This window comes from Apteryx mantelli, chromosome 3, assembly GCF_036417845.1.
Source record: "Apteryx mantelli isolate bAptMan1 chromosome 3, bAptMan1.hap1, whole genome shotgun sequence".
Classification (NCBI taxonomy): Eukaryota; Metazoa; Chordata; class Aves; order Apterygiformes; family Apterygidae; genus Apteryx; species Apteryx mantelli.
This window is the reverse complement of record NC_089980.1, coordinates 9,220,183-9,242,806: the sequence shown is the minus strand read 5'-3', so window position 1 is coordinate 9,242,806 and position 22,624 is coordinate 9,220,183. Positions and strand designations below refer to the sequence as shown.

Here is a 22,624-nt window from a genome sequence, read left to right as displayed (position 1 = left end):
TGGGTGAGAAAAGAACACTCCATTTGCTCTCTTTAACAGAACAAGTGACAGTGTTAGAGCCTTGCTTGTTATTCATGCCTCACAAAGAAGAATTTCTGGTCCCAGGCAAGAGTAGTTCATTTTAGCTCCTTGTTACTAGGATCTACAGCTCAGATGACAGGTTCTTTCTCCACTTTCAGTACTTTCAGTATTACTAGGCCAGTTCAAACTGGCTTCCATATCTTTTTCTGGTGATCTATTGCATCTCAACACCAGGAGTTTTAAAACCATGAAAAGTTCCTGCTACCTTTGAAGAGAAGGTGCCTGCAGCATCAAGATGTATGTAAGAGCAGCAAACAACTGAAAAAAAGGCTAGACAGCCTGTCAGGTGTGGATGGAAAGAGGCTGCTCCTTAATACAGCCAGTGAAGTTAGATGTGCGAGCAATGGGATTTGGAGTTTGTAATTATATGCGTGTAGCTGTCTGTGTTCAGTAATGCAGTGGAGGTTTTCAGTCTTGTCTTGACTTGAGGGTACATGACCTTTTGAATGGGACAGTGGTAGCCTGCAACATAAAAACAGTTCCTCCCTATAAGTGAATTTCGGGGAAGGACATTTTTAGAAGCTGGAACTTCAGTCTTTCCAGGATAGACTGATAAATCATGGCTTATATTTTCACTTGGGCAATTACAGTTTTATCTGCTAAGCTACTGAATAATTTTAGATTGCAAATCTTGATTTTTATTTTGCTTCCTCTACACATGTATACTGTGTACCTTTACCAAAACAGGCCTTCCTGCTTTTGGTGGCAATTCAGAGTTCATTCATCTTGATACTTATTAGAGAGGTTTTTATAAAAGCTTGGAGTTTGCCTTGGTAGGCCAGTGTTGGATTTTATGTTCGCTATACTTCTATAACAAAGTCATCAGCTTGTTTTGTCCTATTTGAGCTTGCAAAATTTTTGAGGCAGATCGTTTAGTGAAGTCGTGAGCCCCACAGCTATTGCGGATTTTTTCCTCCTCAAACTCCTTGTCTACTGGCTGCATGCACCCAAGTAGCCTTTGCACACCCATTCTTCCCCCTGGTGATTTGTCCTCTGAACTTTAAGTCTGGGGGGAAGGTGCTATGGTAGATGGGATTTGTCTTCCTTCCTAGGAGAAAGTCATATGAGTACTTCAGGTATTTCTGACAGCAGTAAACTGTCCCCTTCTCAACAATTTGAGGTTGTTGTGGGCATGTACTTGCTCTCAGTGTCTATCTTCTAGAGGAACTACCTGATTTGAGTTCCTGTCTTCTCTTTAGTCTGTTGTTTCTCTCTTTCCGTTCCACCAATGTTGAACTATTTTTAACAAGTTGCCCAGGTATATACTCTACAGAAGAACAATCATGAGTTAAACATTTCTGACTCTTCTAGAGTCTATTTTTTTCTAGTGGAAATGTTGTACCTTCAAGAACTTGCTGTCTGAAAATAAAATGCATGAGGCTAGCATCACTTCATTTTCCTCAAATTGCTGTAGAGTCAGCCATGCCTGTTACTCACCAAATGTCCTTTCAAAACCAACTGACTTAAGTGATCATTCTGAACATCTGCTGACCTAGGTGTGAAAATTGTTTATGGTGTGCAAGTCTATCAACTGAAGTAATTAAATGCTGTTAAAAACTGAGGATGACCTTGAGGATTAAAGGTGAAGGATTTGAGATTCTTTCTCCAAAACAGCAGGAAGTTTAGTAATTGTGCTTTGGGTTTGCCTGTGAAGTTTGGTACCTGCTCACTTAAAAAGCCCAGAGTTTAGAAGGTAACGGTGATGAAGGTGGAAATGTAGAAATAACCTGAGCTACTGGCTTTTTAAAATTGTCCATTTGTTGGCTAAGCATGGTATTTTTATAAGGACAGTGTGTGAGAGACTAAAAATTTGAGTGGAAAACACTGAGTAACAGCAAGGCAATATAGTTTTTTCCTTCTGTATCTAGGCACACAGTCCCTGCAGCCTTATGGAAGAATGCACGAGGGAAGGACCAGTTGTGGTTTGAAGATGCTTTGGGTTCCAGCCATCCTGTAATCCTTTACTTGCATGGCAATGCGGGAACAAGGTGAGGCACAAACAGCGACGGCTTTGTTATGGGCTGTCTTTTCCTGGCTTGCCACAGCTTCAACACATTGATAAAATAATCTGAAAGCAGCTTGGTGTTCCTCCTGTCTTTTAAGAGAAAAGTATGTTTTAAGAAATGGAAACTCCCTGCATTTAGTCAATGTGAGAATAGATTTATTGCAGTTATCAGAGCGGTGGGATTTGCTAATGTATTACTGCTATATTTTCTTTTTTCTTTCTTTTTTTTTCCTCCTGTATCCTCTGTCTGCCAGAATGGCAGGAGGCTGTGACACTCACTGGATCAAGTAGGGAGAAGTACTTCTTTTCAGTATAATCATCTCTGAATCAAGATGTGGAAAGGTGGTAGTGCTTCCCTATGCGTGGTTTACATGCATTGAATAAACCTTCTGCTTGCTTTCATGAGTTTATTTTAGTAGTTAAGACATTTTGAGGAAGGAAAATCAGAAGGAAAGAGGAAGGAAAATCAGAAGGAAAGAGGAAGGTGATATGCTGTATTTGTTTTATTGTTGTGTATGTACAAGACATTTGTCTGGAAGAGGAGCATTTTATAAATAACCATAGGTACCAGCTAGAGAAGCAGGTTCTCTGCATTTTGTTTCCAGGTGCTAAAAACTATTAGCACAGTGTAAAACCTCCTGGATGTTTCTCAAAATCATGTTCTTATTGTCACATCTCTGCGTGATGCAGTGCTTTAGTTTAGCTATTAGGATGTGGTCTTTTTCTTTACCAATATGCATCTTTCAAGAGTGTTGGCCCCTTTCTGAGTTTTGAGTGCTGTTGCAGTGTTCTTTTGAAGCTGATGTCCTCTTGTAGATACTCTGCAAGAGTATAGCTGCTGAAGCACTGCTGAAATACTCTCACATCCTTTCTACACCTACAGTCTCTGATGTAAAGCAAAGAGACTCTGTTTTAGCTCTGTTGGTAGTGAACATTCGCTAGCTTTTTACATCACAGGAACTTCACCCTTTTTCACCTAAATTCTTACCCTAGTAGTGTTCTTCTTTGGTACAACAGACATAACCTGGAAGATGCACACTGTGAGTCAGGCAATACATGAGAGACTGGGCTTTGGAGACTGGCCTTGTTGTCTTGTGCTAATGTATTACAAGGCTGAATTGAATGGTTGCATTATTTTTCACAAACTGCTTAGTTTATTTTTCTTGCCTTTATTGGGTGTAGCAAATGATACTAATGGAAGCTATTCTGCAGCTGTAATGGTGGTAGATTGGGACCAGCACCTTTGTTACATGTGTATTGATTAGATTCATTTCTTGGCTCCCCCATGTGTTACAAATTGCTGACCTATGGATTGCATACACACTTCATGTTTTGCAATACTAGACTAAAGTTTGAGTGTGGATTAGCCATGTCACATTGCATCTAGATTTCAATTTATGGAGAAAAAACGTGAAGACTGAATCTTCCCCTGGACTTATTTCCAGTGTTCAACTCTGAACAGTTGTCTCTGCTCAGTCTTTTGCACATGTGTGTCCTTTCTGTCCCTGTGCTCAGAGCCAGGTGAGAAGGCAAGCTCCAATCCAAGGGCCAGCTGCTTGGGTTAACGTGGTGAGGTCTGCTGGGAGCATCTCACCTCAGAGAGGTTACCTGCTGCAGCAGTGCTGGTGGCAGGAGCACAGGGTCTGCAAAGCCAACAGGGGCAGACTGTTGTGGATGTATTGCAGGCTTTGGTAAAGGCAGATTGGTTGAAAAAGGCATCTTTACCTGCAGTGAAAAAAGATTTATGGGGATAAATTGACATTAAAATTGGGCTGGATGGAATTAGATGGGCCTTTTTTTTTTTTTTTTTTTTTTTGTCTTCCGGCTTTGTTTTCCCATTTGGGAGGGCAGTTGGGGAGTAACAAGGAAGAAGATGGGGTTAGGACTGATTAGTAATTACAGTGTTTGTTTGGCATATTTGTGTTTAACTAGAGACATGGTGCAATGGGAAAATCTGTCTCTGGAAGCTTAAATGTTCACTTTTTTTTCTTTTTTTTTTTTCTTCTTCTTCTTCCTCCTCTCTCCTCTCTTCATGAATCGGTTTTGCCAGAGGAGGGGATCACCGTGTGGAGCTTTACAAGGTAAGTAGCTGCATGTGCTGTCCAAGTGGCTGCATGAACGCGTCAGAAATGTGCAGAATTAAGTAGACTGCCCATTGCAGCTCACTGCCAACAGGCAGATAGCCTGAGGCTTTCTGCCTCCTCTACATCTGAAGAGTGCAGAGGAAAAAAGGGGGTCTGTAAGCAGTGAGTATCTCACATCACACCCTTCCCTGCATTAAAGGGTGATTGAAAGGTCTTTTACTTGCTGTTGCTTGCTGTCAAGTGCTGGGAAGTCATCTTCCATTTGACATACATCGGTGCCTTTTGTCAGAGGTAACAGAGATGGTTTCTGGAAAGGATCTGATTCAGCAGCAGGGTCTTCAGCAGTTTTCTTTCATGCCCAGTGGTGTTTTTTTGTCAATCCAGAAGATGTAGGACTTTTTTCAATGTGGCAGCTGCATGGGAGTACTTGTGTTGGCACAAGGGTAGGAAGACTCAGCCTTGGTTTCCCCCTTTTCCCATGGCATGGTGTGTCTGTACAGTGGCTGCCATCTCAAGGGCCAAAGATTTCACATGAAAAACAAAGTTTTCCAGGTACAGCACTGTGATGTGTTACATGAGAACAAACTACTTTGGCTGCTCTTAGTGTTTTGCCTAATTACTTTTGTAGTCATTTATTTTATTAAACCCTCTTATGTCAGCTGAAGTTCTTACACATAATTTCTTGGTCTCATATCACATGTTTATAAAAGAGCTATAATTATATTTGTCAGCTCATTTCAGACTGGTTGAGTCCGTGTTTTTCCTATGGATTTAATGTCATTCCTTTCTCCTTATAACTTGTGTCAGTGTTGGCACTTGAAAAGCTTGATTGCAATACAACTTCTTATGCGAGCTCTCCTGCAGCAAAGTCTTTTTAATTCAGGTCACTTAGGCAATGCTGTTTGGCAGCCCCAGGGAGGCAGGTGGCTGTTTCTTTTCCCCTAAGAACAAAGGACCTGCTAAACTGCAGGAAGCTGGCACCTGACAGTTGAGGAGAATGGCATATATATGGTGACCTAGTTAGTCATTTTTCTGGGGATGAGCATATACTGCAATGCATTTTGTGCTGCTTAAGACAGGCAGAGAATTGTTTCGGATTTTGTCTGCGCAAAAGTAGTACCTCAAAGTACTCAAAGACTGTGAGCACCTGTATGTATATGTACACGCACACAGAGAAAACACATTTACCAGAACCCAAGGTTTCTGATCCTGGGCCTGGTACTCTTGCTTCTTTGAACATAGACAAGTTGCATAGTTTGTCTTTTTCAGTCAGTTACACGCGCACACACGCATGCGCTTACTTTTTGTGCTTGCTAGGATCACGCCAGAAACTCTGGTTAAGCGCTTATTGCAGCAGAGTGAAATGGGCTGGAATACTGTCCTTTTTGCCGGTGCTGCTTGTAGGCTGGAAACAGCAGAGGGAACTCCTGTAGAAGAGGCTCAGAAGGAAAGGAATAACACAAGAGGTCTGTCCTTTCTTCCCAGCACTCTCCTCCAAGGGACCGATTTGTGTGAACAGCTTTTCTAGTCAGCAGCACTGAATTGAGACTGTGTCACTGCTGCACAGAGAGTCTGTGAGCAGCAGGTGTCTGAAATGGTTCTCACCTGAGTGGATTTTTGTCTGAAGGCAGTGACTAGAAGGAAGCCAGCAGGAGAAGCGGTGATGCAGTAGTAACCAGCTGCAAGCTTTTGAGTGGCATGCTTTCCTCTAGTCTGAACACATGTCCAGTTATTCTTTGCCCAAGCCCTGTTGTCCAGATATCATGGTTCCTAATATATTCAGGATCATTGTGCTGATACAAATTACTTATGCTTTGAACACTGTAAGTCAAAACCTTTTAAAACCAACAAGAATATCATTCTCCTAGCTACCTTGACTGTCAGTAACAGACTACAGCAAGCTCTTCTGCAAACCATACTTAAAAACATTGAGGCTTTGGCATAGAAGCTGTTGGTTTTTGTTACCCTGATGTGCTGTGATAGTGGAGAGCTGATACAGACTTCTGTTGCCCATTGCATGAGGTTACTGAACTCTGTGGCAGCACATGAAGCAGTAGGACATTGTTACAAGGACTTCAGTAATTGCTACATACAAAGCACGAGCATTTGGCATTGTTACACTAAAAATCCTCTTATGAGCCAAAGGAAATGCACCTTATCTGTAAAGCTAATTGAAATCTTACCAGCTTCATCTGAGACTTTTTCTGAACTAATTCTAAGGGTGCAAAACAAGACAAAAAATAGTAAAATACTGATGTAAAAAAAAAATTAAACAGAAGAGGCTATTAATGCAGGGCACAGGATTGGGATGCTCCCAGGGTCATTGGCTTCAGGCAGCGATGTTACAGCTGGTCATCAGTTGTCTAGGTTCTTCACCAGGAGGAATCGGATGTTGGTGGTGGAAGTTCTTCCTCTTGTGTATCTGTCATGATACCTTGGTCTTGCTTTGTATGTCTGTTTTCCCACTTGGGAAGTGGGTTCTCAGAAAATGCAGCTGCCTAGTGCCAGGGTAGGAAGGGAAACACAACGTGGTCTCATGTGAAAGGGTGGTTGGCCTGTTTGCCCTGTAAGCAGCAGAGCTGTGCCCTAAGTGTGGGGTTGAGGTGGACACCTTCCAGCTCTGGAGGCTGTGAGGGTGGTAGTGGCAGTTGTTGCTGCTTTTTCTGCTTTTCCCGGTCAGCCTCATCCCTCCTCTTCGTTGATGGAGAAAGATGCCTCTGGAGCTAAACAGCAGGACAGTATCTGTGGTCAGGGCTCAGCAGGTCCATGGATGTATTGGCCTCTGCAAGTGGCTTGACTACATCTTGGCTTTGAGTCAGATGGGTGCAGGAGTGGCGATGCTCCATCAGCTCTTCCCTATGGTAAAGATATGAGGTGACCTTCATCTTTGTCCCTGCTCTTCACCTCTGTGGCTGCCCTCTGCTAGGGAAAGGAGGCTTGGGTATATGGGCTGTGCCACTGAACAGTGATGTGCTGTGAGGAGGCAACCTGATAGCCTGGAATGACTGGCTGGGTAGATGAGGGGAGAGCAGCTTTCATGTTGTCTACCTTGACCCTGAAGGCTTTTGACACTGTCTCCCATAACGTCTTCATAGGCAAGCTGAGGAAGTACAGACCAGATGAACAGAATGAGGTGGATTGGAAACTGGCTGAATGGTGGAGCTCAGAGGGCTCTGTGATCAGTGGCGCAAAGTCTAGCTGGAGGCCTGTAGCTAGCAGTGTAGCCCAGGGGGTCAGTACTGGCTCCAGTCCTGCTCAACTTATTCATCCATGACCTGGATGAAGGGACAGAGTGCACCCTCAGCAAATTTGCAGATCATAAAAAACTGGGAGGAGTAAGTGATACACCAGAGGGCTGTGCTGCCATTCAGAGGGACCTCGACAGGCTGGAGAGATGGGCAGAGAGGAACCTCATTGAGGTTAGGAGGAATAACCTCCTAATGTATTGCACCAGATGGGCTGGGAGCTGACCTGCTGGAAAGCAGCCCTGCAGAGAAGGACCTGGGAGTCCTGGTGGACCACAAGTTCACCATGAGCCAGCAACCTGCCCTTGTGGCCAAGAAGGCCAATGGTATCCTGGGCTGTATTAGGAAGAGCATTGCCAACACGTGGAGGGAGGTGATCCTTGCCCTCTACTCAGCCCTGGTGAGGCCACATCAGGAGTACTGTGTCCAGGTCTGGGCTCCTGTTGCGAAAGGAGTGGTGCACTTCACTCATAAGAGGGAAGCAGCGTTACGTTTATTGCAGTAAGATAGCGACTTAACAAAGTTCAATCGTAAATAAGAACGATTTAATGAGGTTCAATTGGCAAGGTTCACTCAGTTATTTAGTGCATGAAGGACAGGGTCAGATGCATGTGCAACGGAGACCCTCCTGTTGAGTCACGAGGTTCAGACTGGACCCCCTTGCTTTCTAAACTCCTTCAGAGAGGAGCCTAGGTGCAGCTGGATCCAGTCCTAGTCTCAGACTTAGTCAACGGTTTGTCTAAGGAATTATGTGCGCAATTAGTCAAAGATATAACTCAGCAAAGTTTTGTGAAGTTCGCAAAAGTTCAGCATGCTATTAATCACTAACCGAGGATCTGTCACGGGTAAGGAAACTCTCTCAACCTCAGGGAGTAACCTTGAGAGGCTGCCGTGCAGGAGAGCTCAATGGGCTCTGGGCCGCCCCCTGTTTATGGGGGGGGAGATGATTGACTCATAGTCATATTTGCATACTAGACGGGCCTTAGTTGACGCATGCTCAACTAGCCCCCTGCATACGTGCTGTTTACAGGGAGGTCACGTTGAGGGGGAGAGAGCACATTGGGGGGCGGGGGGGGAGGGAGGAGCACACTGTCACAGCTCCCCAGTACAAGAAAGACATGGATTTACTGGAGCAAGTCCAGTGAAAGGCTACAAAGATTGATGAAGGAACTGGAGCATCTTTCATGTGAGGAAAGGCTGAGCGAGCTGGGACTGTTCAGCCTGGAGAAAAGGGTCAGGGTGGGTCTTATCAATGTTTATAAATATCTGAAGGGAAGGTGTAAAGAGGATGGGGCTAGACTCTTGTCAGCGGTGCCCAGTGACAGGATGAGAGGCAGTGGGCACAAACTGAAATACAGGAAGTTCTACTTGAACATAAGAAAATACTTTTTTACTGTGAGGATAACAGAGCAAAGGTTGCCCAGAGAGGTTGTGGAGTCACCATCCTTGGAGATATTCCACACCTGACTGGACACAGTCCTGTGCTTGGGGGTGTCTTGAGGGCGGCCCTGTTGTTTGCTGGCTGCTGTAAGAGGGCCACTGCTTTTGGTAGGAGTGGCTGGCTGGGAGAGGTGCCATACAGATTCAAGTTGCTGCATCTCCTAGTTTCCACTGAGTGTGTTTGCTTAGCGTAGCCTCATGGCATCCAGCTCCCTGACTCAGCATCAAGAGAAGAGCTTGGCTGGAGGTGCATCACACCATGCCCATCCCTTTTTAGGGAACTCCTTGCTCTTTCCAGACATGGCTGCTGTCTTGGATGCTTCCATGCTGCTCTTGGCTGTGCTGAGCAGTAGGAGTCAGAGGCAGGACAGTGCTGCTACTTCAGACTCATGTTGGGGTTGGGGAAAGCTGGAGGACCTACTTGAGTGTGATGTGCTGAAGCCCAAGCTGAGCTTGCCAAGTGCAGGGAGCCCCACAAAAGCTTTGGAATGTGTCCTGTGTGGCTCCATGCAACTGGTATCTGTTCCTGGCCCTCTCCTGCTGTCTGGATGTTTGTTCAGTTCATTTGCATGATCCTGTTTTCTGCTTGGGTGATACTGGTACCCCTGCAAGACCTCCTGTAAGAGGTGTGCAGACTTATCCTCCTGGTCTTTGTGCTCCCTGGGCCCTGGGAAATCTCTCCTTGCCCAGGAGGATGCTGTTAGGAGGATTGGCAGGTCCGACACAGTGGCTGCACAGCCAGGCTGGCTGCCCGCCTCCTCGCTGTAAGTAGCGCAGTCCCTTCCTCGTGCTTCTGGCTGTGGCATCGCACATCTAGCTTCTTTCACTCCACCAGTGCTAGCAAGTGTCAAAAGCACTGGAGAAACATCATCTTATGAAGATTTGTCTTTCCACCTGCCTCCTTTGCTCTGCCTGTCATAGCTCCCTGGGAAGCAATCCCTTCAAGCTCCCTTATCAGTCCCTTTTGGGGTGGCTTCTGCTCTGTCCTTTGCAGGGGAGCATGGGCTCTACCCTGGGCATCCACTGTCTCACTCTTTCCTTGTGCTTCTCAGACCACTAGAGCAGCCACCAGCAGGACTCTTCCAGGGGCAACTGGGCTGACATCAACCTGGCAGAAATGCATTGCTGACCTAGGGGAATGTCAGCCTGACTGCTGTCCCTGAGCTCTGGAGAGAGAGCTTGGTGGCCACGTGTCTTGCAGTGCATGCAGATGTGGGTGCTGTTTCTGCCTACCCGGGCATGGTTTAGACTGCTCCAAACTTCTTATCATGTGAGTCTGAAAGCAGGGTCCACTGTGCCTGTGTTTTGGGGCCTACAGAGTGGCCATCACCTTGCAACTATGCTGCAACTCCCATTGGCGTCCCATCTTGCCTGGCCAAAATGCCATGGGGAGGGCAATGGGAAGGAGGAGGTTGAAGAAGGCAGCTAGTGGTGTTGGCCAAACTAGCCTACTCATAAGCCTTACAGAAGCAGAGGAAAATGGGGGATGGATGCTGTGTTGGCTGTAAGCCGGCCGGTGGGAAGCTTGGGGGAAAGGCTGGTGGGCTGGAAAGTGCTCTGGCTAGACGTCTGGTGCCCATCCTGGTCACCAGCATGGAGAGAAGGACTAGTGTGATCCCTTTGATGTTGGGGCATCCCTCCAAGGGCTCAGTGCTGGGTTTGAAACTTTCCTCACTCCCAAAGCTGCTCCCATTGAGGGAGCCTGTAGCTCTCCTCTGGTCTGACAGCCAGAGTACTTGTCTGGTGTTGATGTATGGCTCTGAACACTCTGCGGCAGCCAGAGCCAACTAGGAGGTGCAAGAGGTGGCTGGTGCAAGTCAGGCCAATGCTCTGAGAAGGTAAATGCAGGGAGAGAGCCAGAGGGTTGTTTGCAGGAAGAACAGACAGAGGGAGAAGTTGCATATTCAGGTGGAGGAAAGCAGAGCTGCTGTGGGAATGGTGACCTGGGATGAACAATGATGCTATCCTGCTGCGGGGGCTGATCTCACACAGTGAGGTAGGGACCAGAACTGACAGCACGGATACAAAGCTGAAAAGGGGATTGTAGCAGCTTGTAAGGGGAGTCCTGATGAAGAAGGTTCATATGGAAACACAAGGGACGATCTGGACCCAGCCAGGCTGGAGGATGGTAATTGTGCCAGGAAGGTCTAGAAGAATAAAGCTCTCCACTCCCAAATTTCCCTTTGCAAAAAGAACTCTGCAATATAGCCAGAGAAACTGATAGACTGTGTATTTACAATTTTAATTTAATTACCAAAACTGTTGTAAAAACGAAAGGGGACAGAGGTATGGTCCAGCAGATTGTGGAGGTGATATAAAATGTATCAGCAGAAAAGAAACAGTTTGATCTTCATCAATAGTATTGTTCAAATCAGTAACGTGCATTCAAGTAAGTGTCTGTGAGTATAAACCTGAATAGCAAAAAGCAAAGGAGTTTTGAGGAAAGGAGTGACTTGGAAGCTGTTGCAGTTGCATCTATTACTCTAAATTCCAAATATCCCTTAGTGGGGGAAACTATATCAGAAGAGGGGTAGCAGAGTAAAGCAACCCCATGGGTAGTGCCAAGAAGTAAAACAGCCAATTGGAGGAAGGGTGAGCTCGATGCAAGCAGCAGGGCAAAGTATGTGATGTATATGTGAAGGTACTGGTTTTCTGTCTTCAGGTGACCATTTAGATCCTGGTGGGACTATGGAATTGTTCTCCATTTCCTATCGGTCTCTAATTGTCTGCATAACATCCAGATGTATTTGTGTGCATACTGTGTGTCCACACATTGTTGTAAATTAATCTGATTATGTATAATTCTACCTGATAATATGTTTATAACCTGTTAAGGTTAAAGTCACACTGTACCTGTAGAAGGAACACTCAGCTGACAGGTGTAATTCTAGTTGTAAGCCGTGATAGTCCTAGTACCATTAGGGATGTTTTTTAAACAAATGTAACTAATACCAGATCACCCAACTGTTTGTTGTAAGTCCAGCTTTTGGTGCAATGAGCCCTTAAGGTTGTAGTCCAAACTACAGAGCACTGCACCTGGCTGCAGTCCCTCTGAGAATGGTCTGCTACAGCTACAGGAGTTGTGAAGTTGTCTTTGCATCCTGTACTTGTCATCTTAATCATTAGGGTGATTTTATTCACTGGGCAAGCAGCATTGGCTATAAAATCAAACACTTGGCAACTGCATAATGGCTACACATCACAGTGAAGAGCTATGCACTGCCCTCAGTCCTGTGCAGGTCATCATGAGGCAAGATGAGGTAGGAAAGGTCGAACGCCTCCAAGAAAATCCATTGCTCAGTCCTGGTGCCTTGAGCCACAGGAGAGTTTGCAATATCCCGGCTGGACTTGAGTGACAGTGCAGTTGGTAGACTGTCAAAAAACGATTGCAGCCTTGTAGCCCAGTGAATATAGTATTGTCACTGCTAGTAACGAGGCTGAGGCTTGTCAGGCCTTTTCTGAAATTGTCTTGGAGCTTCCTGGAGCACTGTTTGAGCTGGTTTAGCCATAACAGCAACTGTCTAATGTCCAGGTGGCTGCTGGCTAATTGGTTTTCCTTCTGCTGAGCTTTGTATAATCATGTGGTATAGCTGTAATTTTTAATATAAACAGTGACAATTTTCACTCAGAGAGCATATATAGAGAAAATCACTGTAATGATTAATAGTAACAGGTTTTTATGTAATAGAAGTTACAGATATAGTTACTGTGTCAAATGAAGTACTAATGACCCAGCACAGTGATGCAGCGTAGGGGATTACAGGCCTGGTATGACAACAGAGACCTTGCAAATGGGGATGTAGGAGTGCAGCTGAGGGGGGCACAAGCTGGCCCTGGAGACCCCAGGGCTCTGACTCCAGCAGTCAGTTAGAGGTGTGCAGACCTGGGAGCTTGGCAAAATTGGTTTTAGGGGTAACAAAGGGAACAAGTGTCCAACATATGTGAAAAACACTGTGTAAGCTAATCTGGTGTGTAACATGGGAGTCGCAGATCAGTGAGAAGAGCATAAGATGCAGAATATGTCAGAAATGTATGGAAATTAGCTCCAAACTGGCCCTAAACTGAGGAGCAAGAAACCATCACCGTTGTAAGTCCTCCCAGCAAAGGACTTGGGAATGCTGACAGCTTACCTAAACCCCTCTCTTTTCTGTATTGTCCTCTCTTTCATTCGTCCGCACTAATTAGATCTGAGCTAATAATAATAACCTAGGCTGTAAAGATTTCAGGTATGCTAGAAATAAATTCTTGGTATTACATCAGGTGTGTTTCCTTTTGTTCATTAGAAGACTGAGTATAATGTAATACTAAGATTTTTTTTATCATACTGAGGCCATGAGAGCAAAAACACTTTAATCTTTTTGATTTTTTTTTTTCGATCCACTGTAGATCTATTAGATTCGTACCATGCGATGGTACCTTGGAATGCTAGCATCATTTTTACTGAGTTTTTTTTTCAAGTAAGTGGATCTAACATGGGTATCTTTACATGCTTTTAACGGATTTTATTAGGGTTACCATTGGTTGTGACATAAATCTTCCTGTAAAGCAATTGCATGTTTTACCTGCATGCATTTAAGCCTTTTGAAACCTGAAACAGCCTCCTATATGTAATGCTAATATTTATGCACAGAATCACAGAATGGTTGAGGTTGGAAGGGACCTCAGGAGACCATCTAGTCCAACCCCCCTGCTCAAGCAGGGTCACCTAGAGCACATTGTACAGGATCGCATCCAGGCGGGTGAAGGAGACTCCACAACCTCTCTGGGATGTATTCATATATTCACCTGGGTAGTGTCCAACTGCAAATTTGAATAAGCTAAATGAAGCCCTTGTTGTACTGTTTCACTGAAGAACCTGAAAGTGTGTGTATGGGAAACGGACACAAGATATGTGCAAATCTTAAAGGCAAAACTGTTAAAGGGTGAAGCTACATCTGATGTAATGCTGACATCTAGGGTAGTCTGAGGACCAGGAAACAAATGGAGTAAAACCAGCAGCCTGAGGTGATTAGTACTGAAAGCCCTGTGCTTGCTACACTGAAAAGCTGAAAGTTGCCACTTCGCTATGTTGGGCTGATAATATTATAAATTAGATCCCTGCATCTTGGCCTGAGGCAAGCGTGTGCCTGCTGCAGACAGGTTTGTGATGGGTTTCTGTGTCTTTCTCTCCCTTCCAGGTTCTCAGCTCCCTTGGTTACCACGTAGTCACATTTGATTATCGAGGTATGTAGGGTGTGGTGTGGTTTGGGGTTGTTTTGTTTGTTTGTTTGTTTTTTAATTATGAAAACCTTTTAGTGATCCCTTTCTGTAGAAGCAGCTACTTTGATTTCAGCAAACAGTTGTTTTATAAACACTTGCTGCCAGCTAACTGGATGTGGGTGGGTTTTTTTTTTTTCTTTTTCTTTTTCCCCATGGGGCTTTGAAGAGCTTGGAGAAATGTCTTTCCAGTGCCCATGCTTTCTTCTGCAAAGCACTTGCATAGCTTCGAGGTCTTCCCTGTTTTTTCTGTTGCTGAAAAGATATCCAAGACGCTGTCTACCTTTGCTGCCCTTACTGTTGTGTCTGAGGGCCCTCAGTCTTTAGCTGCTGCTGTGAAAAGAGGTAGCATGCTCATTCCTTCTTGACAGATGGAGGCTTTCTGTGTGCAGCTTGGAAAACGGGTGCAACTAGGCTGCCAGGGTGGTAGCTGTGGCATAGCATCAGGCCCTGCGACCTGAATGTCCAGCTTGCGAGACTGTGGCTCTTGCCTGTCCTTGTACCCCAGGCTCCTTGATTTGGGAGCTAAGGAGCAGAGGGTGATCCTGGTCTGTATGCTGTCACAGCATGGCATCAAGGCATCCTTGAGGTGCGCACCTGGAGACTAGTAAGCCCACGTAGATGTAGCCTTATAGGCATGATTTAATTGACTTTTCTGAGGTTGCACAGGGATTTGAACTTGCATTTCTTTTTTAGAACTGACAGATGAGATAACAAGACATAGAGTAAATGGTCCCTCAGAGTTTATTCCTGCATATGATGGAATGTCTGTAGCTATGCACAGGAGGAAAATGAATTGCCTCTGCTGCTTGTAAAAGAGGACAAAATAGTGCAAAAAGGATCAGGCTGCAATCAATTTTAAGTCAGTCTTTTTCCCTTTAAATCACACAAATGAGTCAAGGCTGTTCAGTGAGGCGTAACCATGTGCTGTGGGGTATTGACAATTCAGAGAAGTTGTACTAGCTGTTTCAGAAGACATTTCTGATTTGTAAGCCATTTGCAGAAATCCTGAATCTCCTTACTAAAATTATTCCAAAGCTTAAAAAAATCCACAAGAGTTAAAAGGGAATCCTCAAGATTGTTTGTACCACTATACAAACAGTGCTATTTCTGCTCCACAAATATGTGTACCTTTAATAGAAATCCTATTTATTATTGTTCCGTTTGGTCTCCCAGAGATGGTGGGCTAGTCTTAAGTTCTTGCAAAGCTGAAATATGTGGTACCTCATTGCTACCATCCCCAGCAGAAGCTGTGACCATTTTGCAGCTCCGTGCCCTTAGGCGCTGAGCATCTGCTGCTGTCTTTTTCCTTCTTAATATTTAAACCATGGCTGCAGTTTAATTCCACTGATCATACAGGAAAGAAATTCACCCATCGCGTCTTTATCAAGAATTCAAGAGAGGGTTCTTTGTAGGAGCTTGCCATGCAAGGTTTTTTTCAGTCCTGCTGGCAGCAGCTTCTGTGGCTGCTTATTAGATAGCAGAAAGGATAGGGTATGCTTGCTGCTCAGCAAAAGATGTGTAGGTCACACTGCAGTAGCGGGAGAGGTAGAGCCAAAGCAATCAGGAGGGTGCAAAATTGCTTGGGGGCATTGACTGAACAGTGTGGACAAGCTGACGTTGCAACTGCCTTGTGAAATGTTTGGGTTTTGAACCTAGCATCCAATTCTGCAGCAGTTAGAGAATCCACTTACAAATTGGTTACACGCCTGCAAAAGCAGCTAAGGTTTGGGAGCTGGGCTCTCACAGGTGGGGAGGTGCAGGAATGCAGTATGGCAGTGTTGGAGATCCAGCTGTTGATTTCACTGACTAAACCCGCAATGGGAAGAGCTGGCTGGTTTTGCTGGGCAGTGTGTGCAATTCTTAAAGGGACTATTTGTGTTTCAGGCTGGGGCGATTCGATAGGTAGCCCGTCTGAGAGGGGAATGACCTACGATGCCCTTCATGTCTTTGACTGGATTAAAGCAAGAAGTGGAGACAACCCTGTCTATATATGGGGACACTCCTTGGGCACAGGGTAAGCGTCCGGTCCCAGGGGTCTTAGCAGCTCCTGGAAAACACTGAACACTGACCTTGGACAAAGATGCTGGTCGTTGTAATCCCCGGGCTGGCTGGGAGTCTGTGGCATAACTGCTGCAGAGTAGCTTCTCCTTTGCACTCCTCAGAGTGGGAAGGGAGACAGTGAATGATTATGCAGGAACTGCAAAATACACACTTGGAATAATATGATTCTGTTTAAGCAAGTGGGGAAAAAAAGTGGGACCGCACTGGTCTCTTCCCGTGGTGAACCTATGCCTGTATGTGTCTTTCAAAGGCAAAGCCCAAAATGCCTTTACCCGCATGTTTTTAACTTTCCTTTCCCCCTTCCTCCCCTTCCATTGCTGTCTGGAGGTAGACAATGCTCAGCAGGCAGCATGTGCTTTTATCCCCTTGATTTGGGGAGGAGTGGAGAACAAATACAAGAATGACTGTGAGGTTAGCACTCTGCAGGTCACCATTTGAGATTGCTGTGGCTCACCTCGCTGTCAGCAGACATGTTGCTGGGGCAGGGAGGTATTGCAGGACAGTGTCTCTTCATTGCCTCCTCTCAAACAAAGCAGGGTGTTTAGCATGGTGGCAAAGCCTTGTGCTTCTGCTCTTCCTCTCTATTTTCCCCACGTTCAGGATCCCTTCCTGGGCCAGAGCTTCCTCATGGCATTTTTTTCGAGTGGCTATGTGCTGTGCTGCTTCCTCGGGCTTGTTCGCTTGCCTAAATGCAGGTACCCGATGCCATTTGAGGCAATCAGGTATCGTAGACAGTGCAGGACCTATGGGGACCCAAGTCATTGTGGGGCTGGCTGCCCAGACCTTAAACAGTGTGAGATGCCAATGTTTCAGCAGCCAAGCTGTACATCTTTGGGGAGCAGCAGGTACCAGGCTTTGGTGCTTTGCAAAGGATCTGCACCGGATAAACACCTGTTGTTCTTCTTTCCAGGGTTGCAACAAATCTAGTGAGGCGCCTCTGCGAGAGAGGTAAGTGTGGAGAGCAGATGCTCTTCTGTCCCTGGTTTCAGCTCAGCTTTGCGGTCATGACCAGGCTGCCCCTGGTGTGCCATGGCAGCAGCCGCTTTCGTGCACTAGACCCTGACTGTGCTGGCCGTCTGCACCATTGCACTTCACATTGCCTTTGGCTTTTCAGAAACCCCCCCAGATGCCCTGATACTGGAATCTCCGTTCACCAACATACGCGAGGAGGCACGAAGTCACCCCTTTTCCGTGGCAAGTACACAGCGGTTCTTGTGCTAATGGCTTGTAATTGGACCCCTAGAAATTAACCTTTGGCAGAGATGCAGCTGAGCTAGCTGCATGCCCTGTGGGGCAGCAGCAGTATTGGTAAGAGTCAGGAGTAGAGAGCCACACTTCAAGGCGGCTGCTGGGAAGACCTGGGGCCGAGAGGGTCTTTCAGTGCAATAAGCAGTACAGAGCCGCATGCAGAGGCTGTCAAAAGAAGACAGAAGTTGGGACTAGAAAGGGCAGTAAGAGCAGGGAGGGGAAGAGGGATTGGCTCTCAGCAGCATACAGCCTGGTCCATGCTGTAGCCTCCCTGCTGTGGAAAGCTGTCTCACGGGCTGTGAGAAAAGTGATTGCAAAGTTAGGCTTCCCTTGGTCACAGCCCCATCATAGCATGGCCTGTTTGCATCTGCCCAGAGCCACTTAGGAATTCATTTTGATGTGACCATGGCCCTGGCCATCTCCTCCATCCAACCTGGCTGCAAGTCAGCTCTGAACTGAGCAAACTCCCAGGCTGGGCATTGGATGTGGCCAGGCTGGAGAGGCCCTGGGATAAAGCCAGCTTGCAGGAGTATTGCTCTCGGCAACTGCATGATACATAGAGGCCTTGGCCTTACAAGCACCTGGAGCACCTGCTCATGAGCAGGCTGATAAAATGGGCCTGAAAAAAGAATGAAAAAAGGTGCTGGTGGAAACAAGTGCTGTCTCACTGCAGAGAGCCTAGCCAGCAGTCAAGGGATGTTTCTGGGACGGTGCTGCCCTGCTGTTTGTGCAACTGTCCTGCTGATGCCTGCCACTAACTCAAACTCTTTTTCTCAGATATACAGATACTTCCCCGGGTTTGACTGGTTCTTCCTTGACCCCATCACAACAAGTGGAATTAAATTTGCAAATGATGAGAAGTGAGTTCCCTCACTTCTTTGTGGGGTTTCAGTCATGGCTGCAGCGAGCCAGGGCATACACCAAGGACGATATACGTGGGACTGCATGCTCCACTCCTTTGCTGTTGAAGCAACAAACTTCCTGAAGGGATTTCAGCAGCTCTAGTAGTCATGGGTGCAACATAGCTTTGCATGGTGGAGCTCTTTCTCTTACTGTGATTTTTTAGCTGTTTTAATTGTTTTTTAATGAGGAGAGATGCAAAGGAGAGCATAGAAACTGCCCAGGGATATGCTAATGCAATCTGTGATCTCATACATTTGCCTTTCAAATGTACGTTACACATGAAACAGCAGCATTGGGACACTGAAAGTTTGGGAAGGTCTGCCTATTGTCCGTTTACATAACTATTAATGTACATTGTACAGGGTGTGCATAGTAACATTGTGTGCTTTCACTGAGGCTTCCGTTCAAGAGCCTGAGCATTTTTTGAGTTTGGTTTCCCGTACCGAAACCAAACAGGACATTTGGGAACCTTGCTCTGCAGTGGGGTGAGCCACTTTTCCCTGGTCTGAACAGCAAAGAGTTCTTCCAAGGATGCTCTTCACTAGTTAATTTTCTATAGATCAAGCTAACAGTGCCGGGGTAATAGCATTTGAGATCTAAACTGCAGTTAATGACCTGCAAGATGTTTGTCATTAGTTTCTTTGAAAATCCAAGTGTGTTGGCGTTAGAGTCCTGGGAGCTCACTGAGGGCCAGCCCACTCTTCCTAGCATGGAGTACTGTTTTGAAACCTTGCAGTTGTTAGCATGCCATTTCTTTTAACCAGCTCTGACATCAGTATGGAGCTCTTTGTGGCAGAAGTAATTTTGGGAAGGGAGGAAAATGCATCCAATCTACCTGCTGCTGACTGCCTGAGCTCCAGTGTCGCTCAACGGAACTGATACGGGGTTGGAAAAGCAGCCAGGGGTTTGTAGGTTGTAGCTGCTTCCAGATGGCCAGGGAAGGGGAGGAATTTAAGGCTTCCCTAAAGAACAATTCCTTCTATTTCTAATTAAGTCCCACAGTTAAAATCACTCACATGCAACCATCTGAGATAGACCAGCTGTGCATTTCTCACTGGAGAAAGCTAACCTGAATGCTCTGGTTTGCGAGGTCTGGCAAAATAGTTCTTCTAAGCTTTGGTGACATTGTGTCTGTTTTACAGTGTGAAATACATTTCCTGCTCCCTGCTTATCCTTCATGCTGAGGATGACCCTGTGGTACCATTTCATCTGGGAAAGAAGGTATGTGTGGGGCTCTGTAAACTGATCTGGTGGGACGGATCGGTGTGGTTAGAACAACATCCCAGGCGTGTTGTATAAAGCCAGACAAAAAGACAGCAGCAGGAGGACGTGCACAGAGATGTATAGCTCAAAGGGACTACAAATTCTGTGGTGCTGGGGGTGGCAAATCATAGTGAAACTGAGCTAGAGCCAACAAGCCTGGTCAAGCCAGGGCCCATAACCCACTCGTAAGCAGGGTACTGATTGAGGGGAGTTTACTGGTTTGGAGTGACGTGTGCCCCTCCCATGTCTCCTCCGCCCGGACTCAGCTTTACAACATTGCCGCGACGTCGAGGAGTTTCCGAGACTACAAGGTGCAGTTCATCCCGTTCCACACAGACCTCGGCTACCGGCACAAGTACATCTACAGGAGTCCAGAGCTACCTCGAATACTGCGGTAACCACCCAGGTGGCGGGGTCTCTTCCAGCACGGGGTGGGGGCTGGTGCTTGTGGCTTTAGGGCAGCACTGTGGCATGCAGCCAGGAGCAAGAGAGATGTTCAGCAGGCACCTGTACTGAGCAGATCTTCTGCAAACCCTTGTGGCCTCCAGGGTGGGTGGGCTACTTGTGCTGGCTTTAACAGAGTGCTCCAGCTCCTTGCAAAGCAGGCTGTGGGAAGAGAAACCACAGGAAGCTGGGAGCAGTTCTGCTCTCTGGCTCATTTCTGCAGTGAGCCAGATGCTCTGGAGGGGTTGTTTGCAGGGCAGCTACTTCTGCTGCTTGCATTTCCCTCTCCTGGTGGGAGTCACTGGGCGAGAGTAAGGCTCAGACCCTTTTGTTCCCTGTAGCTGTGAGTGCTCAGACTCTGAGAGTCACTGCTGTGTTCTGTGCCCTTTTCTAGGGAATTCCTGGGAAAATCTGAACATGAGCATCATCAGTGAAGACTGGCTGCTTGGCAGCACAGAGGTTTTCCTTTCTTTCCCTTCCCTCTCCCTCCTTTTCTTTCCTCTCCTCCCCATGGGTTGGTCTGCCATTCTTCCATCCCCTGGCACTAAGGAGGCCAGGGATTCCCGTGCTGGTCCTGGTGTGCACCTTTTGGCAACCCTGACTCCCAGCATCAGTGGTGGTAGAAGAAAGAAGAGAAGTTGTGGGCTTCTGTTTTGAATATAGATGGAGGAGTAAAAACAACCCAGGAGCCGGTACCAAACAAGCAAAAAATGTGAGCACAACAGAGCCTTGTCAATCTGGCATGGTGCTGCTGAGGACAGACATTCCTAGGACACGTGTGTCAGGACCAAGGGTGTTTCTTTCACCTTTAAACACTGCTGCTGTTTTTGGATCACATAGACTCATTTGCTGTAGGCAAATGGCTCTTTCCATGTCTCTGTACCACAGCTGTCTTGCTTATTCTTTCTAGGAAATACATGTTTAGCCTTTCCTTTTTGTTAAGTGGCTGTAATCACAACACGCTGAAGATCCAGGTAGTGAGCGGTATTTTTATTTAGCTCTTCAGTCACAGTGTGTTGCAAGTGTTGGGCTAATTGCACACATTTGGAAATAAAATGAAAGGTGTTTTTTTTTTTTTTGTTCTTCCTTTTCAAACATGTATTTAATGGAAAATATTAATGCTCTTTTATCTTTTCTGTATACTTTTCTTTCTGAACATCATTCCTGTTCCCACCCGTTTGTCCTCTAGGAAACTCCTCCCCTTCTTCACATACACTTCTTGATTAGGACTGAAGTGACTTTTATAGATAAATTGCAAACTTGGGCATTTAAGCCGGAGAGCGTGAGATTGCTTTTTGCCTGATCTCCCCTCTCCATGATCAGTGGGCCCAGCACGTGGGAACAGTTGTCTTCCATTCTCCTTGCACGCGTGCAGACAGACACAGGCTTCCTTTGGATCGGAAAGGGGCCTTTTTCTTTCTTCTTTTTTTTTTTCCCCTCCCTCATCTGCCTTTTAATTCCTTATGTTGGGTTTTCCTGTTCCTGGTGGCTCTGCGTTTCTGTGTAGCTAAAAGCAGGCAGTGGAATGCAGTTGTTGATGGGGAGAAAAAAAAAGCCTGTTTTTTGGGGGGGAGGGTGGGGGGATGTTTTTCTTTCTTTCCCCTCTGCTCTCCTTCCGCTCATTTGTGCTCTGAGCAAAGGCTTGGCCATCCAGGGCACTTCTAATAGCCACTTTCTCAGACCATCTTGCTGCCGTGTTCAGAGCACGTCGTCCAGGAGGCAGAAGTGGAAAAGAGCCTTCTTTTGCAGCGAGAGGCTCTGCTGATGTCCTTGCCCTGCTTCGCCTAGAGCAGGGGCTGGTTTATGCCACCGGTGAGCTCTGCGCTGAGGTGGGAGAGGGTCGGGTGCTGGCTCCACGGTGTCTGGCTGGGGACCTGGACCTTACTGCCATCAGTCAATACCAGGTGCTGTAGGTTTAGTTGCTAGTGCTCAGAAGTGACTTGTATCGCCTGAAGGGGCTGTTCACTAATGCAGGGGTGTACAACATAGTAGCAGCTGCTCAGCATGCACCCAAGTTATAGCTGCAGGCTCATGCTAATTGCAAAGCAGACAGTAGCTTGTTCTTGTACTGAGATTCTTCTACCATAGTGTGGTTATCCCTGAGGTTTCTGACCCATGATACTTATAAGCTAACTGTGCCACTTAAATTATGTTTGATGCACTTATATTTATTGCACTGACAGAACAGAAACACTTATTTGGCTCTGGGGCGTAACCTGCATGTTCCAGCTGCTGTTGCATGCCAGTATCTGGCCTGGGGCAAAGCACAGCCTGAGGCAGAGGCTGGCTGCCTTCCTCCCGCAGGACAGAGCTGAGGGGCCAGCGTGTGAACTGCTGGTGTTGGTGATCCCAACACGTCCATTCCAGTTACTTGGCCAGTGATATGCTTGGAAAATTAAACTGAAATGTTTATCTTAAAAAGTGGTGTAGTTTTAATAAAAGCAATGACTGCTGATCACTATGCCTTCACCTGTTTTGCCTGAGGGTTTTTTGGGGGTCTTCCCCCCCCCCCCCCCAGCCAGGGGGCATCAGTGCTGCGGGATGGGACAGGAGGTTGTGGCTGAGCCTTGTGGGGAGCTGGGGCTGGCCAG

At 46.4% G+C, this 22,624-nt stretch overlaps 1 protein-coding gene across 1 annotated transcript in view; it reads left to right on the top strand.

The window, feature by feature from the left end:
• ABHD12 (abhydrolase domain containing 12, lysophospholipase) overlaps positions 1 to 22,491 on the top strand; it is a 46,589-nt gene extending 24,098 nt beyond the window's left edge. Inside the window, exons 4-13 of the mRNA XM_067292662.1 lie at positions 1,950 to 2,069; positions 4,137 to 4,167; positions 14,033 to 14,078; positions 15,999 to 16,128; positions 17,086 to 17,123; positions 17,290 to 17,369; positions 18,201 to 18,283; positions 19,469 to 19,547; positions 19,856 to 19,983; positions 20,428 to 22,491. Coding sequence (XP_067148763.1) covers positions 1,950 to 2,069; positions 4,137 to 4,167; positions 14,033 to 14,078; positions 15,999 to 16,128; positions 17,086 to 17,123; positions 17,290 to 17,369; positions 18,201 to 18,283; positions 19,469 to 19,547; positions 19,856 to 19,983; positions 20,428 to 20,467 — 775 coding nt within the window. The 3' untranslated portion in view covers positions 20,468 to 22,491. The remainder of the gene's footprint in view (positions 1 to 1,949; positions 2,070 to 4,136; positions 4,168 to 14,032; positions 14,079 to 15,998; positions 16,129 to 17,085; positions 17,124 to 17,289; positions 17,370 to 18,200; positions 18,284 to 19,468; positions 19,548 to 19,855; positions 19,984 to 20,427) is intronic.
• The last annotated feature ends 133 nt before the right edge of the window (positions 22,492 to 22,624 follow it).